The sequence below is a fragment of the Danio aesculapii genome, chromosome 15, assembly GCF_903798145.1.
Source record: "Danio aesculapii chromosome 15, fDanAes4.1, whole genome shotgun sequence".
In the NCBI taxonomy this organism is placed as follows: domain Eukaryota; kingdom Metazoa; phylum Chordata; class Actinopteri; order Cypriniformes; family Danionidae; genus Danio; species Danio aesculapii.
This window is the reverse complement of record NC_079449.1, coordinates 32972228-32994727: the sequence shown is the minus strand read 5'-3', so window position 1 is coordinate 32994727 and position 22500 is coordinate 32972228. Positions and strand designations below refer to the sequence as shown.

Here is a 22500-nt window from a genome sequence, read left to right as displayed (position 1 = left end):
TATTTGTCCACCTAAAGAATATCACTATTCTCTTGCAAAATAAACATTGTAAATAATGATTTCACATCCACTCCAATATTAGGAAACTTACTGTCATGGATGAGCACTATTCCCTTGCATTGCGTGCTGACTTTAAGAGTTAGGATGAAACACTGGCCTACACATTAAGAAAGCAGTATATCTTGTTCATTAGGGCCGCCTGCAATCCATGCATTTGTGGCTGAAGAGAGATACACTCATATCTGGCATGCAGTGTGTGGGTACAGCAGTTATGGAGTCATACCCAACATCTCCTGGATCCTTCCTGAAGACGACTCTGCAGTTCAAGCAATCACTGAGTACAAGTACGATGGAATTAAAGTAGAAGTCAATTCAACTTATGAATTTCAGCTCAGCCAGTTCGAGGGGAAGGATTTGATCTGTGTGGTTCAGAATGAGCACGGCCGGGATGAGAGACGGACGATACAAGTTCCAAAATTCTGTAAGGGTTTCTCTGTGATTGCTGGCCGTTTGTTCAGTAAACATATTTTGGTTGCTTAATGAAATCTGCCTTTTACTTTCACCCAGATATCTCATCTGTTGAGGTTTTAAACAAAACCACAGTTGATCGCAGAAGTCACGGCCAGCGTGAGCATCGAGTAGAGCTGCAAGAAAACCTCTCCAATCAGAAGATACTTCTTAAAGCCCATGGCAATGCAACATCATACTGGACAATATGTTACAGGTATGGGCAATTCATAATTATTCATTCACGTAGTAAATGTCAATTAATTTATTAAATCATGTTAGTGCGAAAAACACATTATGATACCCAGTAGAGAATGGAGTTTTGTTAAGAGTTATGTTTAAATAAAAGGGGGTTTTACTGGATCTTAATGATGATTCGTTAAATACCCTTAGCACAATATGCTCCCTTAAATCTGTAGGAAGTCTTTATTTTAGGACAAAAGTTACATACTGTAGATTTAAATTGGCCATCTTATAAGAAGTCTTTGTGAGCTGTATATTTGAAAAGGATATTTTTGACAAACAAATCTCATCTCACCCCAAACTTTTATGATTTTACACTGTATAAAAAGGAGCTATTCAGTTTAATGTTCATGCTACTCGTTTCCAAACTGCATAGTGACAGATGCTATTAAGCTTGATGTTATCAGTAATTAAAACCTTAAAGTATTACAAATAGTTTTTAAAATGAAAGAAATCTGAAATCCAATAGAATATATTAATAATAATAGACTGAGGGATAAAATGATGGATGGATGGATGGATGGATGGATGTAAGACACTAGACAGACAGACGAATAGATAGATAAACAATGGATGGAATGAAGCACAAAATGGTGGATGGATGAATGTAAAGACAGACGAATAGATAGATAAACAATGGATGGAATGAAGCACAAAATGGTGGATGGATGAATGTAAAGACAGACGATTAGATAGATAAACAAAACAATGGATAGAATGAAGGACAATATGATGGATGGATGGATGGATGGAATGAAGAACAAAATGATGGTTGGATGGATGGATGCATGGATGGATGGAAAGACTCTAGATAGACAGACAACTAGATAAAACAATTGATGGAATAAAGGACAAGATGATGGATGGATGGATGGATGGATGGATGGATGGATGGATGGATGGATGGATGGATGGATGGAAAGACACTAGACAGACAGACAAATAGATAAACAAAACAATGGATAGAATGAAAGACAAAATGATGGATGGCGATGATAGATAGATAGATAGATAGATAGATAGATAGATAGATAGATAGATAGATAGATAGATAGATAGATAGATAGATAGATAGATAGATAGATAGATAGATAGATAGATAGACCAAATGATGGATGGATGGATGGATGGATGGATGGATGGATGGATGGATGGATGGATGGATGGAAAGACATTAGACAGACAGATGAATAAATAGATGAACAAAACAATGCATGGAATGAAGGACAAGATGATGGCTGGATGGATAGATGGATGGATGGAAAGACAAGACAGACAGATGAATATATAGATAAACAAAACAATGGATAGAATGAAGGACAAGATGGATGGAGAGATGGATGATGGAATGAAAGGCAAAATGATGGATGGATGGATGGATGGATGGAAAGACACTAGACAGGCAGACGAATAGATAGATAAACAATGGATGGAATGAAGGACAAAATGGTGGATGGATGAATGGAAAGACAGACGATTAGATAGATAAACAAAATGGATGGATGGAATGAAGAACAAAATGATGGTTGGATGGATGGATGCATGGATGGATGGATGGATGGATGGAAAGAGTCTAGATAGACAGACAACTAGATAAAACAATTGATGGAATAAAGTACAAGATGATGGATGGATGGATGGATGGAACAAATAAGGGACTGACAGATAGTGTAGATGGAACGGGGGACAAAATGATGGATAGATGGATAGATAGAAAGACACTAGACAGACAGACAGACAAATAGATAAACAAAACAATGGATGGAATAAAGGACAAGATGATAACTCTTGGGGGCCAAAATACCAATGGTCTTTGAAACATTCCTCTGAACACATCTTATTTCAGAGAGGACGGCTCAGCAGCACACACAGTCGGCATGGCATTGGTTTTTACAGCCCCAGCATCCGAACTGGACTCAGGACTGTACATATGCCATGTCTCATACCACCACCACATGGCCAAAGTCTTTCTTCGTGTGGACGTAACAAGTGAAGAGACTCAACACCGTAAGTTCAGCACCCATCAGTCATCAATATGGGAATAATACACAATAATAAATGAACTGTTCCCACAGTAATATTCATCACTATCTGCTTCACGACGGCTGCTGCCATCTCCCTCATCTTGATCATCCTATTGTTTGTCATCTGGTGAGTACAAATGCTTTCTCCCAAGCTTAGATAAGATTTTGTTGTTGTGTAACTTTTTTGGGGGGGAAATACAACCATACAGGTGAGATTAGTGGAGGCAAACAGGAAGTAAGGTAGCTTACCTAGACCAATGACATGCATAGTGTTCATAAACAGGATATATGGTGGCTTCTGCAGGCTGGCAGATTAAAAAAACCACACGAACCAAGAGTCGCTACACACGCGACACAAACAGATTGTCTCAGTGGTGGAGATTGATGACAATTTAAAATGGGAGAGTATCTGTGGCTTTTTCTTCTCATAACAACATTCTTGATCTTTTTTTGCTTTCCAGCAAATGTGGGAACAGTCACTCATCACAACAGGTAATTGGACAGATTTGACAGCATTATTACAGGAGTTGGTAACACTTTACATTAAGGTTCCATTTGTAAACATGAGCTTTACATTGAAATAAAGATCTCTATATTAATTTACAATTAGAAATGTCTTATTATTAACGAAATATTATTGCATATATGCAATATTATCTGAACCTAAAAATTCTTTCACCATTTACTGTCTTCACAAATCTGTATGAGTTTCTTCTGCGAACACAAAAGAAAATATTTTGAAGAATGCAGGAGGCCTGAAACTATTGACGTCCATAGTATTTGTTTTCCTACTAACGATGTCAATGATTACATGTTTTGAACATTGTTCAGAATATCTTATTTCTGTTCAAACTCATAATGGTATCACTTGTGGTCGAGTAAATAGTGAGTACATTTTATTTGAGGGTGAACTATGCATTTATTGGATTTAATGAGGGAAATAACTACAATCCCATGAAGCATTGCATTTAATTTCAAATGTCAGCCAAAAAACTTCCTATAAAGTTTGTTATATCATAGAAGTTTTGCCAAAATATACAAATTTAGTATTTTGAAATAAGTATTTTGAGAGCACAAGCAGACAAACCTGATTATGCCATTTGCAATGCTTTATGCCATTGGGCAAAGCTAGTTATATTATCTTTGGTAGGTGGAACGTTCTGTAGAGCATCATGGGTAATGTAGTTTTTCCATGGCTGTTTTAAAAGTAAGTTGAATTAATGTGAACATGATTCGATAAAAGAACAAACAGTAGCTAGCTCAGTGCACACAACAGGTCTTGTTGTAATGGTTTATCAGTTATATTTAATAATAATAAAAAATCCCTATTGAAAAAAGAAGAATGTTTTACTTTCGGAAAAACGGAAGCTGTCAAATCTTATTTAATAATTGTTTAAATGTTAAAACTGGAAATAAAAAGAAAACTTTCACAACTTCGGTTTCATGCCAAATAATGGACCTGAGCTGACTATTAACAAATGACAAACAATGTAACAAATATATAGCTTTTTTTATTTATGAATAGCATAATGCCAACCCAGACTCATTGTTTATATATGCCGAGGACTAACGTTTTTGAGAAATGACAAATATGTACCCTGGAGCACATTTTCTTGCAGTTTTTGTTTTCACAATTCTACTAGAGGCCGCTGTGTACAATTTTGACAATCTCAAATACATTACTGGGGCATATTTTCTCATATGCGCAATTTCTTATAAATCCACCAGGGGCCGCTGTATACATTTTTTGCAAATAATAACATCTTTCTTGTCCACGTCTGTAAAAGTAGCCGGTTGGCTTGTTGTTGTGCATTATACTCTCACTAGCCTCTTTTTTAGGTACACCTTACTAGTACCGGGTTGGACCCCTTTTTGCCTTCATAACTGCCTTAATCCGTTGTGGCATAGATTCAACAAGGTACTGGAAATATTCCTCAGAGATTTTGGTCCATTTTGCATCTATGATGCAAATCTCCTTTTTCACCACATCCCAAAGGTGCTCTATTGGGTTGAGAGCTGGTGACTGTGGAGGCCATTTGAGTACAGTGAACTCATTGTCATGTTCAAGAAACCAGTCAGAGATGATTCACCCTTTATGACATGGCGAGTTATCCTGCAGGAAGTAGCCATCAGAAAAAGGGTACACTGTGGTCATAAAGGGATGGACATGGTCAGCAACAATACTCAGGTTGGCTGTGGTGTTGACACGATGCTCAATTACCAATGGGCCCAAAGTGTGCCAAGAAAATATCCCCCACACCAATACACCACCACTACCAGCCTGAACTGTTGAAACAAAGCAGGAAGGATCTATGCTTTCATGTTGTTGACACCAAATTCTGACCCTACCATCTGAATGTTGCAGCATAAGTCTCAAGACTCATCAGACCAGGCAACGTTTTTCCAATCTTCTATTGTCTAATTTTGGTGAGCCTGTGTGAATTGTAGCCTCATTTTTTAGTTCTTAGCTGACAGTAGTGGCACCTGGTGTTGCCCATCCACCACAAGGTTCGACATGTTGTGCTTCAGAGATGCTCTTCTGCATACCTCGGTTGTAACGAGTGGTTATTTAAGTTACTGTTGCCTTTCTATCAGCTCGAACTAGTCTGGCCATTCTCCTCTGACCTCTAGAATCAAGGCATTTGCGCCCACAAAACTGTCACTCACTGGATATTTTCTCTTTTTCTGACCATTCTCTGTAAACACTAGAGATGGTTGTGCATGAAAATCCCAGTAGATCAGCTATGTCTGAAATAGTCAGACCAGCCTGTCTGGCACCAACAACCATGCCATGTTCAAAGTCACTTAAATCACCTTTCTTCCCCATTCTGATGGTCAGTTTGAACTGCAGGAGATCGTCTTGACCATGTCTACATGCCTAAATGCATTGAGTGGCTGCCATGTGATTGGCTCAAAAGAAATTTGCGTTAACGAGCAGTTGGACATAATAAAGTGGCCAATGAGTATATATCAGCTTGATATCGACTGACTAATCCAACCCACTTCTCTTAACCCAACCAATAGTGTTTTCAAAAGCAAACTAGAAGAGTAAAGCCATTGCGGCTGTATGCTTCTACCGTGACCTCATGCTGCTTTTTTGGGGGTTTCATTTTACCTGGCTTCTGGAACTGTCCTTCGCCAGACTCGAACCCCGGTCTACTCCACCTCCCAGGTCTACCGCTATTCATGTAAACTACCAAGAAAACTAGTCATGCTGAAAAAGCTGTCCATATGGATGTAATCAGTCAGCAGTACTACCCAGAAGCATTTGTTTTACACACAAAATGCAGCCATATGTACCCACAAGCACATGTTTTTTGGTTCTCAAAAATGTAGTACTGGGCACATTTTCCTAATCTGTATTCCACAACGCACATCTTGCAGAGTAAAGCCTGCCAAGCTTATAAACGGACCAAAATAAAGCGGAAGACTGCAGGGCTTTATCTACATGTACAGTACACAAACTTATTACATGGCTACTTGTCACAAAAGTGAACAATTACACAAAACACTGGTAATAATTGTCTAACTCTTTAATTAAACATGTAGCTTGCAGACAGATAAACAGCTGAATGCAGCCCACACTAATCTACACATTATTCGGTAAAGAACAGTGACATGATAGATGATCATATAAATATGTATAAGAATATACTCATTATTGGTCAAAATCATTCATTGTATACGGATGAGCCTGTGTCATTAGTTTCAGCGGTTGTTATGTGACATCCCTTGGAAAATTATGACTGACCAATCAGACTCAAGCATTACAGCTCATAAGCTGTGCAAAAATTACTAATGACTAATTATAATGGGACCTTATTATAAAGTGTTACCCAAAAGTTTGTCCAATAAGACTTATTTTTAGCTTTTATTTATTTATTTTTTAAATTGAGTATTGAGATTCTATTTTTCTTTTTGCCTTTTTCAAAGAAAACCAGGATGGATCGTGAGTCTCTGTCCGCTCTGATGCAGGACCCTCGCTGCTCAGAGAGGGCGCTTCTTCAAGGCCAGGCGGGCCAATATGCTGAGCTTACCCACTATTCCATTGTTTTTGATGCCAAAAGCACCGTGTGATGCACCTGTTTGGCTTTCCAGTTTAACATTTCAGTTTTTGCACAAGTGTTTTGGAGTTCATGCCAGCTTGAAGGCACACGTTGTAAAAGAAAACATAATCAATTTCAGTTAAATTGATCATGTGAATGAAGCATTTATTAGTAATAGAGTTGGAGTTATTAGCAATGGAGATATTAGTGGTCACATGCTGCCTTTAATATACAGTGTGAAGAGAGCCTGATTGTTATACAGCAGTTCAACAAACTGAAGATTGAGAGAGTTACATTTTAGACACAATATTGTTTTTTGTTTTGTAGATGAAAATAGATTCTGAGCTAAACATTTGTGCATTTCATTGATATACTGCTGTTTCACTTCTGAATTAATGTTTTACGATGAATTATATTAGTCAGTCATTCAATGATAGATTCATAGAAAGTCACTTGCTTCATTTCTAAAAGAATCAGATGCTTTGAATGAATCATTTAAATGAATGATTCAACAAATAATTCTTCGAAGAGCTGGTTCACCCAAAAATGAAAATTCTGTTATTAATTACTCACCCTCATGCTTTTCATATCCCTAAGACTTTTGTTAATTTTCAAAACACAAATTAAGCCATTTTAGATGAAATCCTAGAGCTCTCTAACCTCCAACATTCAACGTGCAGAAAAGGATACAACGTTCGATGTAACCATATGAAGCTCCAAGAACATTTTTGTATGCAAAATAAAATGACTTTATTCGCCAATGTCTTCTCAACTACTGGATTAATAAAGGTAAAATGATGTACAGTATTTGCTTCTAAAGTCAAATAGTCATATTGCCCATAATAAATGCGCATCTTGATCTGATGTGGAAGAGAAGACATTGCAAAGTAATTTTTACAGTTTTTAGGTACACAAAATTCACAGGACCATTGCTGTATATGGAGGGGAGGATCAGAGAGCTCTTGGATTTCATCTAAAATATGTTCATTTGTGTTCTGAAGATGAACAAAGGTCTCAGGAAATTAAACGATATGACGTGAGAAATTAATAACAGATTTTACATCTTGGGGTGAACTAACCACGATACGTAACCACTGAAAACATATGATGAATGATATATTAAAATGTGTACTATGGATGTAATCAGGACATACTTGATTGCCACCGTGTAGTTATCCTGGTACTTTTGAATTCATACATGCTGATTTTTACCCAGCATATAGTAAGTAAAACTATATATACAGCAGGGAAAATAAGTATTGAACACGTCACCATTTTTCTCATAAAACATATTTCTAAAGGTGCCATTGACTTTAAAATTTCCCTGGATCAACCAAAGAAATCCATATATGCAAAGAAAACAAATCAAGTTATGCGTAATAAAATTAAATGACGCAGGGGAAAAGTTTGAACACATGAAGAAAGGGAGGTGTACAAAGGCAGTAAAAGCCCAGACAGCAGCTGAAATCTCTCAGTAGTTCTTCAGCAACCCTCTGCCCTTCGTCATTGTAAATGAATATTAGCTGGTTCAGTCCAACATCCACATTACCAGGATGATGGAGATGAAACCAGGGTGGACATTTCAGCAAAACAATGATCCAAAACACATCCAAGAAAACTCTTAAATGCTTTCAGAGAAAGAAAATCAAGCTGTAGAATGGCCCAGCCAATCACCTGACTTGAATCCAATAGAAAATACAAATTAAAGGTCAGATTTGATAGACGAGAACTTTAAAGCTTTTTTAATGTTAAAAAAAGCTTCAAAGTTAATACATGCATTTCAGTTCAGTACTTTTCATAGATTTTTTGTTTTGTTTTATTTTTATGTTTGTATTGTTTGGGTTTTTACAAAAATCTGGTGCAATTCCTTGTCATCAGCTCCTTTAGAAATATTATTCCCAGGAAAAAAACATGATGTGTTCAATACTTATTTACCCCGCTATGGTAGTTTTACTTTGAGGCTTATACATGAAGGATTTAGTCCATCTCGAGCTCAATAATTTTTTTGTAAAAAAAAACAAAAAAAACCATACTTTTCAATATTGAGCACCTTTTGTAAAATGTTTACATTTGTTCTATTCTGTTTGTTTTAGTCTGATACGATTTCTTTCAAATTTCCAAAATAACAAATGTTTTAATTTAAGTTGTGATTGAAAATCAGTGTTATTAGTCCAGATAGTGATTTATTAACTGTTCCGACATTAAAACATTGGTATTGTATTGTTTAAAATGAATATAAACAAACAAGCATAGCGCATTTTGATTATTTTACACGCATGCATGCACGCACGCATACACACACACACACACACACACACATCATCATCAGTACTTCCTGATATCCTTTTGTTCTTATTCCTTGATCATGAATACTGATAATAAGGCAAGATCTGTGAATTAAGTAGCTTTCAGCATTAAGATTTACTGTGATTATCACCATGTAGCATTGTTTGATAAATACTTTGAGCATATCTTTTACGGGTTTATTATCTTTTAGGATCAAGTTGTACTTTAAAAGTCTAGCTCAGGAGTGTCAAACTTAACTCTGTAGGACTGCAGCCCTCCTGGTTATTAGTTCCAACCCAGCTTCGACACGGTTGCTTGTAGGTTTCAAAAAGCCTAAGGCCTCAATTAGTATGATCAGATGCGTTTAATCAGAGCTGGAACTAAACCGTGCAGAGCTGTGGCCCTCCAGGAACTGAGTTTGACACCCCTGGTCTAGCTCATGTCTTCTGTCATGTTTCCACCATTTCAGTTCGACTTGTAGCGCATTGACTGAATGTGAATTGTAATAGCGCCCTCTGCTGATCACGTTGTGCCACAGCATAAACACAAAATGTATTGGCCTTTCTAAATCAACAACTGTGATTTCTGTCCAGTCTGATATTTTAAAAATAGCCTTCTACTTATTTTGTTATTACCTTCTAGGTCTATCAGAATGACGACTGGTCTGTATTTGTATAAATAATGTTTTGTTGTAGGACATGTTGTCACCTCAATGTGAATTTAATATCACTGTGTTAAACATTTAAAAATAATAAAATACTTGCACATGTGAACATACATACTACGTCTGTTTGTTTTTCAGGTAAAACTCTTATGAAACAACTTCTAAAAGTTTTCACAAATGACAAAAGTTCCTTAAATATCACAATCAATTCTCTTTTTATAAAAAAAAAAAAAAAAAAAAAAAAAACCGCCCTTAAGTTTGTACAATGATTTACACAAGCAGTGTTAAGAAGATCTGCATTATTGCTTTCATACACCGTCCATAAACCATAAAGACAACATATTTAGTTTTAACACATTTATCGTTTCTTATACAAACAAGGTTTCAGCTGAAGTCCGAATTTCTTTGTGTTCTCCGGTGCTTTTCTGGTCTTTATGAATTCGAAGGAGAAGAAGTGGCTATTTTCGGTGTCCTGAATGAAAAATGAGCTCAAATAAATAGCTTGTAAACAGCACTCGTCCGTTACTAAATTATAATCTGTTGCTATCTCCATTAGCGTACTGAAAAGCTAAGAAGTGTTGCTGTTGTTGTTAATATATTCCATTATTGATCTGCATAGTTGCAGAACAGCACAATTGTAGTCTGCAACACTGCACAATTTGGCCTGACTTTCCTTCCCTTAATACAGCATTAGACCTGCAACTAACAATCATTTATGATAATTAAGGAGGAGATTATGCTAACGATTGAATAGACAGTGGTATTTGCATGTGTCAGTTTTTAAACTGAATGTTTCGCATAATCATCTAAAGTAAGCAGTATATTGTAATTAACTGCTTTCAAAAAATGACTTCTTGCATTCCTACTCCAATATTATTTTAGTATTGTTATGTATTACAGTATTTATTAAGATGTTTATATGCATAATAAGGTGATATTATCTCGTATTTTTAGATTCATGTTATTTGAATCATATCAAGAGTCAAATATACACTGTTATATATATATATATATATATATATATATATATATATATATATATATATATATATATATATATAAACTGTATTTTTTATATGCTTATTTTGTTGATAATATAGTGATAATATCTTGTATTCTTAGATTGTATTGTCAAATCATATCAACAGTCAAAAACACTTTTATAAATATTACAGTATTTATAAATATTTTTAATATGCATATTATGGTGATATCTCGTAATCTTAAGACTGTATTATCAAATCATATGAAGAGTCAAATAAATACAAAGTTATATATGTATTACAGCATTTATTAATCATTTTCATATGTAGGGCTGCACAATATATCGCTTCAACATTGATATATCGCAATGTGGGAATCTGCAAGTCACATCGCAGGCTCTCAAGTGAATTTAAACCATTATGACCCAAGAAATGATAAAGTTTGCCACTTTAATAAAGATCAATTGTGTTTATTTATACAATGAAAACTATGCTGTGTTATTTTACTTTAGATTATTGATTTTCTGTACCTACCCTAATACTGGTAGACTCCATTAGAAAGTGCTGTTCTATATTCATCTGTGCTTTAACAGATTTTATTTTGTAAATATTTTATAAAAGAAAAGGTAACACTTTATTTTGATGGTCCATTTGAGTATTAGTAGACTGTCTGCTTAATATCTTTTGATACTGCTCCTTCAACAGACATTTAACTGACTGTAAGACACTTTGCAAGTACATGTCAACTTACACTAACCCTTACCCCAACCTAACAGTCTACTTATAATCTAATGACAATTAGTTGGCATGTAGATGCAAAGTAACTTAAATTCAACAAACAGACCATCAAAATAAAGTGCACAAAATAAATGTGTACTTTTTATGTACATGCACTCCCCTACAAAACCATCCCAATCAACATAAAATCTTATCTTAAGAAATTATATTCATATGGCAATATATAATTGCAGAGAAACCAAATGCAATGTCAGTTTTTTCTAATATGGTGCAGCCCTATTCATATTCATATTTTGGTAATGTTATCTTGTATTCTAAGATTGCATTATTGAATCATATCAAGAGTCAAAAACACTTTTTTTAATAAATATTACAGTATTTAGCGCTTCACTTTTTCCACATTTTGTATGTTACAGCCTTATTCCAAAATGGATTAAATTAATTTATTTCCTCAAAATTCTACACACAATACCCCATAATGACAATGTGAAAAAAATATTTTTTGAAATTGTTGCAAATTTATTAAAAATAAAAATCCTGAAAAATCACATGTACATAAGTATTCACAGCCTTTGCCGTGAAGCTCTAAATCGAGCTCAGGTACATTCTCTTTCCACTGATCATTCTTGAGATGTTTAAGCAGCTTAATTGGAGTTCACCTGTGGTAAATTCAGCTGATTGGACATGATTTGAAAAGGCATACACCTGTCTATATAAGGTCTCAGGGTTGACAGTTAATGTCAAAGCACAAACCAAGCCTGAAGACAAAGGAATTGTCTGTAAACCTCCAAGACAGGATTGTCTCGAGGCACAAGGCTGGGGAAAGTTACAGAAACATTTCTGCAGCTCTGAAAGATCCAATGAGCACAGTGACCTCCATCATCCGTAAGTGGAAGATGTTTTGGAACCACCAGGACTCTTCCTAGAGCTGGCCGGCCATCTAAGCTGAGTGATCAGGGGAGAAGGGCCTTAGTCAGGGAGGTCATCAATAACCCGATGGTCACGCTCTCTGAGCTTCAGTGTTCTTCTGTGGAGAGAGGAGAACCTTACAGAAGGACAACCATCTGTGCAGCAATCCACCAATCAGGCCTGTATGATAAAGTGGCCAGATGGGAGCCACTCCCTGCCTGGAATTTTCCAAAAGGCATCTGAAGGACTCTCGGACCATAAGAAACAAAATTCTCTGGTCTGATGAGACTAAAATTGAACTCTGTTTTTGGAGAAAACCAGGCAGCGCTCATCACCAGGCCAATACCATCTCTACAGTGAAGCATGGTGTTGGCAGCATCATGCTGTGGGGATGTTTTTCAGCAGCAGGAACTTGAAGACTAGTCAGGATAGAGGGAAAGATGAATGCAGCAATGTACAGAGACATTCTGAATGAAAACCGGTTTCAGAGTGCTCTTGACCACAGATAGTGGTGACGGTTCATCTTCCAGCAGGACAATGATCCAGAGCACACCGCCAAAAAAAATCAATGGAGTGGCTTCACAACAACATGATGAATGTCCTTGAGTGGCCCAGCCAGAGCCCAGACCTAAATCTTATTGAACATCTCTAGAGAGATCTGAAAATGGCTGTACACCATCACTTTCTATCCAACCTGATATAGCTTGAGAAATACTGCAAGGAGGAAAAATTCCAAAAGACAGGTGTGCCAAGCATGTGGCATCATATTCAAAAAGACTTGAGGCTGTAATTGCTGCCAAAGGTGCATCAACAAAGTATTGATCAAAGGCTGTGAATACTTATGTACATGTGATTTTACAGGGTTTTTTTTTTTATCAATTTGCAACAATTCACAATGTCTTTATGGCGTATTATGTGTAGAATTTTGAGGAAATAAATGTATTCAATCCATTTTGGAATAAGGCTGTAGCATTAAAAAATTTGGAAAAAGTGAAGTGCTATGAATACTTTCTTCACCAAGGTTAAAACTTATTTAACCAAAAATAGAGAAGAATTTCTGTGAGTTACACATTAATATTGTGGCGGAAAAAATTCTAGATCTATTCTAATTCTATTTTAATATCCAAATTTAATATAAATATTTAAACCCTCAGGAATCTAATCTAATATTCTTACTTGAACTATATCTGATTTAAACAAAGTATTGCTAAACATATCTGTGTAAATATTTTTAAGTCTTTAGTGTCACTTTTTAGCAATTGAAGGTGAATTAAAGGTTCAAATAAAGTATATTACCTTGTTGACTATCTTGAAGCCCATATTTGACAATGCACGAACAAACGAATGCACGTTTTCAAATCTACTGGCCACTTCAGCTATTTTAAGAACCCCGCTGTATAAAATGAAAGAAAAAAAGAAAAGGGTTTTGTTATGGTTTACCACAGACTCATAATGGTTTCGGATTATAAAATGAGCTGGTTACCCCATCACCAGGACTCTGTTTGCTTCTGCCAAAAAGTCTCCCAGATTCGTCCCCATCAGAGAAAGACAGAAAACAGCGATATTCACAGTAGAATCACCAAGAGGAACCTGGGAAAATGAACAGAGCTGCCTTTAAGTCTTTTGGCTGCTTTGCAAATCAAAGCTTTATTACTACGATAGCTTACTTTGGCCATGTCACAAGCAGTGGCAAGATCACAAACCGGAGCCAGATCAAAAGAGTGTACTTTGTTTTTGACACTCCGGGCAATTTTACAGTCTCCACAACCAAAGTCTGCAACAACTAAAGAAGCCGGTCTGAAAGAAAGGAAAAGGAAATGTGTTGAAAATTAGTGACATCATAAATAAAAATGCAAAAAAAACATCATACATGACCTATAGGGCTGCACGATATTGGAAAAATATGACATTGCGATATTTTGTTTTGGTGTGATACATATTGCGATAAGAAAACCAATTATGCCAGATGGCTTGAATAGCTCTATTTGTGAAAAATCATTAATTTACATTGGCTGGGTTGATTTTTTAATGATGTGGATCATGTATTCAAATAAAATTGCAAAAATAATTACACTAGAGCAAAAAAAAAGTAAATAAACAGTTCTTTGAGGTTTTTCAGAGAGTCACACATTATTCGAATTTAGAAATTTAGAAATGTAAAATAACGTTATATAGTTCATTGTATTTTAAAAATTTGTAAATTTTTCTTCATTAAAGTTATAAATGTTTTATGTTATTGTGTCCAAATGCTTTACCCTTTCTTGAAACGCCTTTAAAACACATGCAAATAATAAGGTTTCACTCTGTTATGGTTATGCGCTGATATGACTCACAAATCTCATGTATACTTAATTGTTGATCGATCATAATCACAACTTAACATTGCATATCCTGCGATGTGATCATTGCGGACACACATTGCAATATTGATGGCGAAATGATATACAGCCCTAATTTGACCACAGTGATTCAAAACAATTAATTATTGCTTATTATAAAGTGATGATGTGCTTATTATTACTTATTGTACATTTGCAAGAAATATGGTATAAAATATAATTATTATATTTATCACTACTATCATTACTATAAATTATTATGCTACTACGATTATTCTTTTATAGTGAGTGTTTATTACATACCAAGTAATATATATGAACAGCAATACCTATTCTTTTAATATATTTTTTATGATAATATACATACATTTTAAATCATTTTTAATATATGTACAAATCTTAACAGTTAGTGTCTATATGCTTATTAAATACCAAGTGATATATACATGCATATATATATATATATATATATATATATATATATATATATATATATATATATATATATATATATATATATATATATATATATATATACACAAACACACACACACATATATATATATATATATACATACATACATACATACATACATACATATATATATATACATACATATATATACATATATATATATATATATATATATATATACATATACATATATATATATACATATACATACATATATATATATATATATATATATATATATATATATATATATATATATATATATATATATATATATATATACATATATATATATACATATGTATATACACATATATATCTATATATCTATATATATATCTGTATCTATCTATCTATCTATCTATCTATCTATCTATCTATCTATCTATCTATATATATATACACACACATATATACATACACACATACATATGCATATAAAAACATAATAATATTTTTGTATCTTTTAATCAATTTTAAATGCATATTATTTTTAATATATGTACAATTAAATATATTATTCTTAGTAGTACTTTTGTTTTATTTAAATTACATTAAAAATAAAGCAATTTATAAAATAATTTGTTACAATTATTATAATAAAAATATAATTTATGAAAAATTTTACTATAATATTGAGCTATATTAATACTAAACCAATAAAACTAACAATAAAATAACTTAATACTTTCTATTATGTAAGAATTACAGTTGAAGTCAAAATTGTTAGCCCCCCTTTGATTTATTTATTTTATTATTATTTTTTAAATATTTCCCAAATGATGTTTAACAGAGCAAGGAAATTTTCACAGTATGTCTGATAATATTTTTTTCTTTTGGAAAAAGTCTTATTTGTATTATTTCGGCTAGAATAAAAGCAGTTTTTAATTTTTTTTATCCATTTTAAAGTCAAAAATATTAGCCCCTTTATGCTATACATTTGTTTCGATAGTCTACAGAACAAACCATCGTTATACAATAACTTGCCTAATTACCTTATCCTGCCTAGTTAACCTAATTAACCTAGATAAGTCTTTAAATGTCACTTTAAGCTGTATAGAAGTGTCTTGAAAAATATCTAGTAAAAAATTATGTACTGTCATCATAGCAAAGATAAAATAAATCAGTTATTAGAAATGAGTTATTAAAACTATTATGTTTAGAAATGTGCTAAAGAAATCTTCTCTTCGTTAAACAGAAATTGGGGGAAAAAATAAACAGGGGGGCAAATAATTCTGACTTCAACTGCATATACACGCATCAAACACAACAAATTACAAATAATTTTAAAATTATTTTTCTGGACTGAAAATAAAATAGAAATCGTAATATTATATAATTTTTTTTTCTTATATGTTCTTAGTCATTTTTCAGTCAAAATATATTATTTGCTCTGCCTACACTTATAAACCTAGTAATCATCACTCACTTCTGACAAATATAGGAGATGATGGAATCCACAGGGTTTGTGGGCCAGTGTTGAACCTGTGTTGTGTAGCCCTTGTGATAAATGGTGATGGCTTCTGGATCCTGCTGAAACATGCGTTTGGCCGCAGCGCTGGTGGATGTGTAGAGCTGCTCATTGATGAAGCGAAAACGAGCAGCTTCTAACTGCTTCTCCATCTTTAACCTTAAAGCAGTGGAAGGGTCAAGAGGAGCTGTTTTCTCTTCAACACCCTTCACATCCACCGCTGCATCTTCTGGGGTCTTAGTGACTTTATTACTATCAGTACAACTTGACTTTGACTTCAAAATACGACGCAGTTTCTCGGCCTGTAATTTTTTTGTCTTTTTTGCATGTTTGTCGGTTTCTCCTATTTCTTGTGAGGTGTTGTTGATCAGGGAGTCGTCAACTTTTATAGTTTCTGTGATGATTGTTTTATCTGTTTTAGAGTCTGTGCAAGTTCCAGAATTGTCCACAATGGAGGAAATCCCATTCTTTTCAATTATCTTGTTAATTTTTTTGGACGTTTTTTTGGATGTCCTGTCAGGTTTCGGGGGGTTCTTGGATTCTTTGACATCCTGTGTTTGAACTAATGTTTCCTTCTGTGGACTGGTATCATCAACACTTGTCGGTTTTGGAAGATATTTGTTTTTACTCTTTCTTTTGTTCTTCATCTTGTTCTTCCACTGCTGTCTGCTCAGCTTTTTCTCTGTCTGACTTTCGTTTTTCTCCAACTCAGCTCCGACTGCTTCGTCATCTTTTTTGGGCTCTTCTGACACCACTGATCCTGCAAACACAGATTTGTGCGGGAAAAGTCAGTAATGTTCTTGATGGCAGACATAAAGTGAACATCATATGCACTCACTTTTTGTTTTCTTCACCGTCTTCTTCACTGGTTTTGTCGTCATCTTTTTCTTCTTTACTGGTGTTTCAGAATCCTCTTCCCCCATCTGCTTCTCTTTATTATCAGCGTTAGATTTTCTTTTACGCTTTTTGCATCTTTTCTTTTTTGGTTTCTTGACTGCAGTGGACGCGTCTTTCTCCTCGTCACTATCCTCCTCAACAGCTTTCCCAACTTCCCAGTCTGGAACTGAACCCAGTGTTTGCAAGGTTTTCAAAAGACTTTGTTTACCCACAGCTTTTTTCTGTTGGAATATAAAAACATAATTTTCAGACTTAAAATGTTCAGGGACAGATCTGAAATCAAAACATTGAAGGATGTGAATTATAGGCATGGGATGATAACTGTTTTCAAGGTATACTGCGCTTTGGGAAAGTCAAGGTTTTAAAACTGGCAAAATTTTCTGTAATACCTTTCCAAAGGTATGTGTAACATACATACATATATATATACATATATATATATATATATATATATATATATATATATATATATATATATATATATATATATACATATATATATATATATATATATACATATATATATATATATATATATATATATATATATATATATATATATATATATATATATATATATATATATATTTATTTATTTATTTATTTATTTATTTTAGTTTTTTAGGACAACAGTATTTCCAGCAGAAAAGATATCCAAAGATGATGTTTTAAATTGTGAAGTTTTTGAAACAAATGAAGAATTTGAATTATTCTGTCTGACATGTTTACTGTTCCTAAATATTTTAAATCTTTCAAAAAATAAAATATATTGTTTTCAAAGGGGAACTTTTCAAAATGTATTTTTTTTAGCCCAAACATTTAAAAAGAACTTATTTTAGAGCAGTGAGCACAATACCGTGATACCATGGAACAGTGATATTTTTATCCAAGGTTATCATACCGTCAGAATCTTACACCGGTCCATGCCTAGTGAATTATGTGATAATAATGTTGTAAAAATTGTTTACTTTCTTGCACGGATGATCAATTAATTTCAGGAGGCACAGATATTAATTTTGTTTTGCTTGATTGTTATTATTGTTTTCCCAGCAGGCACCTTGATGCCAAAACGACAAAAAAAAATTATGTCAGTTGACTACCTTAATGTCAACATGACATCATATTGACAGCTAACACTGGTATTTAAAACAACAACAGGACTGCCCTGTAATCGCTTTTTGATGCAATGTTACATGTAAATTTGATGTCAAGGTATAGTTTACCTGCACTGTAAGGGGCAAATCGCATTAATGTGTGGATATCGGATGGAGGTCAAAGTTTTGACGCCAAATTGAATTAGCATTTATCGGTCTCTGACAGGTGATGTCACCCTCGTGAATGGCAAGTTGTATTAGGGGTCTAGCCACCCTTTGTGGGGTATCCAAGTTACAATAGCTAAGTACAATAGCTATTATATGGTTTTAGCTTCTTTCGCAGGAGTAAATACAGTGTTACTTTCTTGTTCTGTAAAGGGTTGTAATAGTAAACACACGATTGAAAAGGTAAACAAATTAATCACAATGACAGATATTTTAAATTTCCCATTTGGAACAAAGGATATAGACAGAATGTAGCGGTAATAACAGATGCATCGGGTGTCCGGGGTTACAGCAATGAGACGCAAAAATATACTTTTACCAACATATCTCCGTTTAAGTACGTTTGCTCTCGATATTTCATAAAGGTAAGTATGTAACAATATTTAGGCAACTTTACAATTGTCATTGCTTTGAATTAAAATAATTATTTATAGCCTATGTGACACTTTAGTTTTAGGGTAGAACTGCATTTTAAATCTGATTGAGTTAACTAGGTCAATATGGATTTATGATTGTAAAGTGATTTATAGTTAAAAATTGCAAAAAAAAAAAAATTCACATTAGTTATTACAACTGACATTTGCTGATTTTCTCACCACTTGTCAAAAGGTTCATTTTCGACTGTTCTTTTTCTGAAAACAAATATTTTTTTTTGTTGAAAACATTAAAGGATTTTTCTACATTTATTTGGTGTTATATAATTGATAAAATGATGAGTAAATTATCAGTTAATGTTCTTTCTGGGAGTTAATACTTTAACTCTTTTAAATAAATCAATTCAGGTTTTTCATGCTTCATGCAACGTATCATATTCCCACAATTAGTGTAACATTATAGTACATTTATTTTTACTTATTCTTTCTATATGTAAGATTTTTTCTGGATATACATTTCTAATTTTGTCATTGCTGGCCAACCTGCATATGAGATGGGTTTTTAATTGTAATCACCCTGGTTTGTAACTGAAATTAATGTTCTACTGAAGAAACAGCAAGGAAATAGCTCATGTTAATGCTAATTTTTGGGTGAATCCCATTCAATTAGATGAAAAAGACCAAAAAAAGAAAAAAGAAAAAGAAATCCAATCAATACCTTGCCAGATGCAGGAGACAATTTAGCAGACAGAGAGGATCCATTTAGTGATGGAGAATCAGTCCATTCCTCTTCAGCAAACATGTTTGTAAACGCTGTTAATGAGAGATAAACTATAATTAATTAAACCTCTAGAATTTGCAAACCAACAGTTGACATGCATAACTTAAGTTTCTGCATTGTCAGATTATAAAATATATAATGGATGAAGTTGGCTGAAATGGATTTTCATACTCAAAAAGTATATTACTGTAGTAAACCACAAATATTTTACATTTATTTATACAGCTACTTACATTTCTCTTGCTCTCTCACACGTGCAAATCCCCGTCACGATGTTTTGTGTACATCCGGGTTAGCGTGACAACTTCCTTTCTAAACGAGTCGGGATGCTGCGGTGTTCAAATGCGCTCTTTTCTCGTTATCCATCTAGTATTTTGATTGACACAAAGATCGAGTTCGGTAGATGTTAACATAATGTTTGAGTAATGAATAGAAGTGACTTTGTTTTCAACTAAACTTTGTTTTCTATCGTCTTCTATCGGTAATGGAAAGCTCGATTCATGTATGGGAGTCGGTTCTTTTGAACAGTTCGGTTAACTGCACTGATTGTTTTGTTCAATTGTTAAAGTTTACATTTCTCTGGCTATCATGACTTATACGTTTTTAATAGAAAGTATTAGATTTTTAAAATGTCTGATAAAATACTTTTGGAAGAGCTTAATAGTCAAGTTCAAAACAAAATTTACATTTGACGGGCCAAAAAATAAAACTCTGTGGATCCATTGGAAATTTCCTAAATTCATATTTTTTTTCGGCTTAGTCTCTATTCCAGGGTTCGCCATAGCAGAATGAACCGCCAACCACTTCAGCATATATTTTACACAGCGGATACCCTTCCAGCTGCAACCCAGTACTGGGAAACAACTATACACACTCATTCATACACATACACTATGGCCAGTTTAATTAATTAAATTCACCTTAAGTCATTGGACTTGTGGGGGAAACCGGGGCACCCGCAGGAAACCCACACGAACACTGGGAGAACATGCAAACTCCACACAGAAATGCCAACTGGCCCAGTCAGGGCACGAACCAGCAACCTTCTTGCTGTGAGGCAACAATGCTAACCACTGAGCCACCATGTCACCCAATTTGCTAAATATATGTTTATTTTTCCACAAATAATTTCATATTTGGTTTAGTTTCATAATTACAATGTTTTTTGTTATTTAAAATTGAAAAGTGAACAGTGACAGCACACGACTATACAGCACAGTTCAAAATACACTCAGAAAAAAAATACATTGAATGTAATGAAAAAGCATGGTACCAATAACAGTGAGATACACTGTCGTCCAGTGATAGGTTTCTCATCAAAAAAACTGAAATTTAAATCAGGTTTGTGTTATTTTAAATAAACCCTGATGAAATAAAAACAGCCCGAAATGTACTTATGTTATGGTAAATGTTCATAAAATTAATGCTGAGCTTTATCTACAAAAGATTTAGGATATTTGGCACAACTTTTCTCTCCATATGGCAACTAGCATATGCTTAAATGTTTTCATGCTAGCATGTGCGTGGAAATGTTTCTAAACCTTGTTATACTCGAGTTAGTTTGTGCCCAGCTCATTCTGTGTTGCTCATATTTTCTAAAATAAATAATTTGGTAATACTGTACAACTTTAGAGAAACCTAAACTAAAGTTTGAGTTTATGAGTATGATTATTTGAGTTTATGTATAATGCGATTCATGTTGAACACTGCTTATCAAGCATGTTGCATTAGTCCAAATGATTATTTATTATTATTATTATTATTATTATTATTATTATTATTATTATTATTATTATTATTGTTGTTGTTGTTGTCATCATCATTATTATTAAGGCTATTTATGGGACATTCTACCAGAAACTTGAATGACTTAAGCTTGTTGCCCTAAAATCAGTCATACAAAAACAAGCATAAAATTCAAAGATAGAATGCATCCTTAATCACTGTCAGCTTCTTCTCCGTCAAAAGTCACTTCCGAGTCATAGCCTTAAACGTGTATTGTACGCATTTTATGTTAAAGTTAATGCAAATGTGACAGGACTGACAGAAACAGGGACAACTGTATAATTTGTATTATATACTTGTAGTATTTATTTGTAGAATTTATTTATAATTTCATGTTTTTAATCAACTGATATGAATGATAACAAATTAAACTTGCTATTTCTGAATGTTTTTTTCTTCTTCTAAATAACAGTTTTTAGCATAACAAAACTATTAATAGACAAGGACAATGACAGGGTTTGTATATTTGTAAAGTGTTTTTGATATAGAAAAAAAATAAAAAATCAGAGAACCAAATGAATGGCATATTCCTTTACAGAACAACTCACAGAAATCAAACATCAGGCCAATTTTTCAAATGTTTGGGATGAAATACTTTTTATTCACTGTTTTTTAGGTTTTTATTTCAGGGACAGATAATGTGTGTTTCTGGTACAATG

General features: G+C 33.7%; 2 protein-coding genes across 2 annotated transcripts in view; one reads left to right on the top strand and one right to left on the bottom strand.

The window, feature by feature from the left end:
• si:ch211-149e23.4 (uncharacterized) overlaps positions 1-9870 on the top strand; it is a 23807-nt gene extending 13937 nt beyond the window's left edge. Inside the window, exons 9-14 of the mRNA XM_056473457.1 lie at positions 194-481; positions 568-724; positions 2597-2757; positions 2826-2901; positions 3236-3266; positions 6708-9870. Coding sequence (XP_056329432.1) covers positions 194-481; positions 568-724; positions 2597-2757; positions 2826-2901; positions 3236-3266; positions 6708-6851 — 857 coding nt within the window. The 3' untranslated portion in view covers positions 6852-9870. The remainder of the gene's footprint in view (positions 1-193; positions 482-567; positions 725-2596; positions 2758-2825; positions 2902-3235; positions 3267-6707) is intronic.
• A 242-nt stretch (positions 9871-10112) lies between these two features.
• On the bottom strand, positions 10113-20322 carry rrp8 (ribosomal RNA processing 8). The gene is made up of 8 exons (XM_056473458.1): positions 20290-20322; positions 19994-20088; positions 17524-17803; positions 16644-17445; positions 14068-14197; positions 13884-13990; positions 13697-13793; positions 10113-10242 (listed from the first exon to the last, which is right to left on the bottom strand). The coding sequence occupies exons 2-8, from the start codon at positions 20075-20077 to the stop codon at positions 10129-10131; spliced, it is 1614 nt and encodes a 537-aa protein (XP_056329433.1). The 5' UTR covers positions 20078-20088; positions 20290-20322; the 3' UTR covers positions 10113-10128.
• Between the last annotated feature and the right edge of the window lie 2178 nt (positions 20323-22500).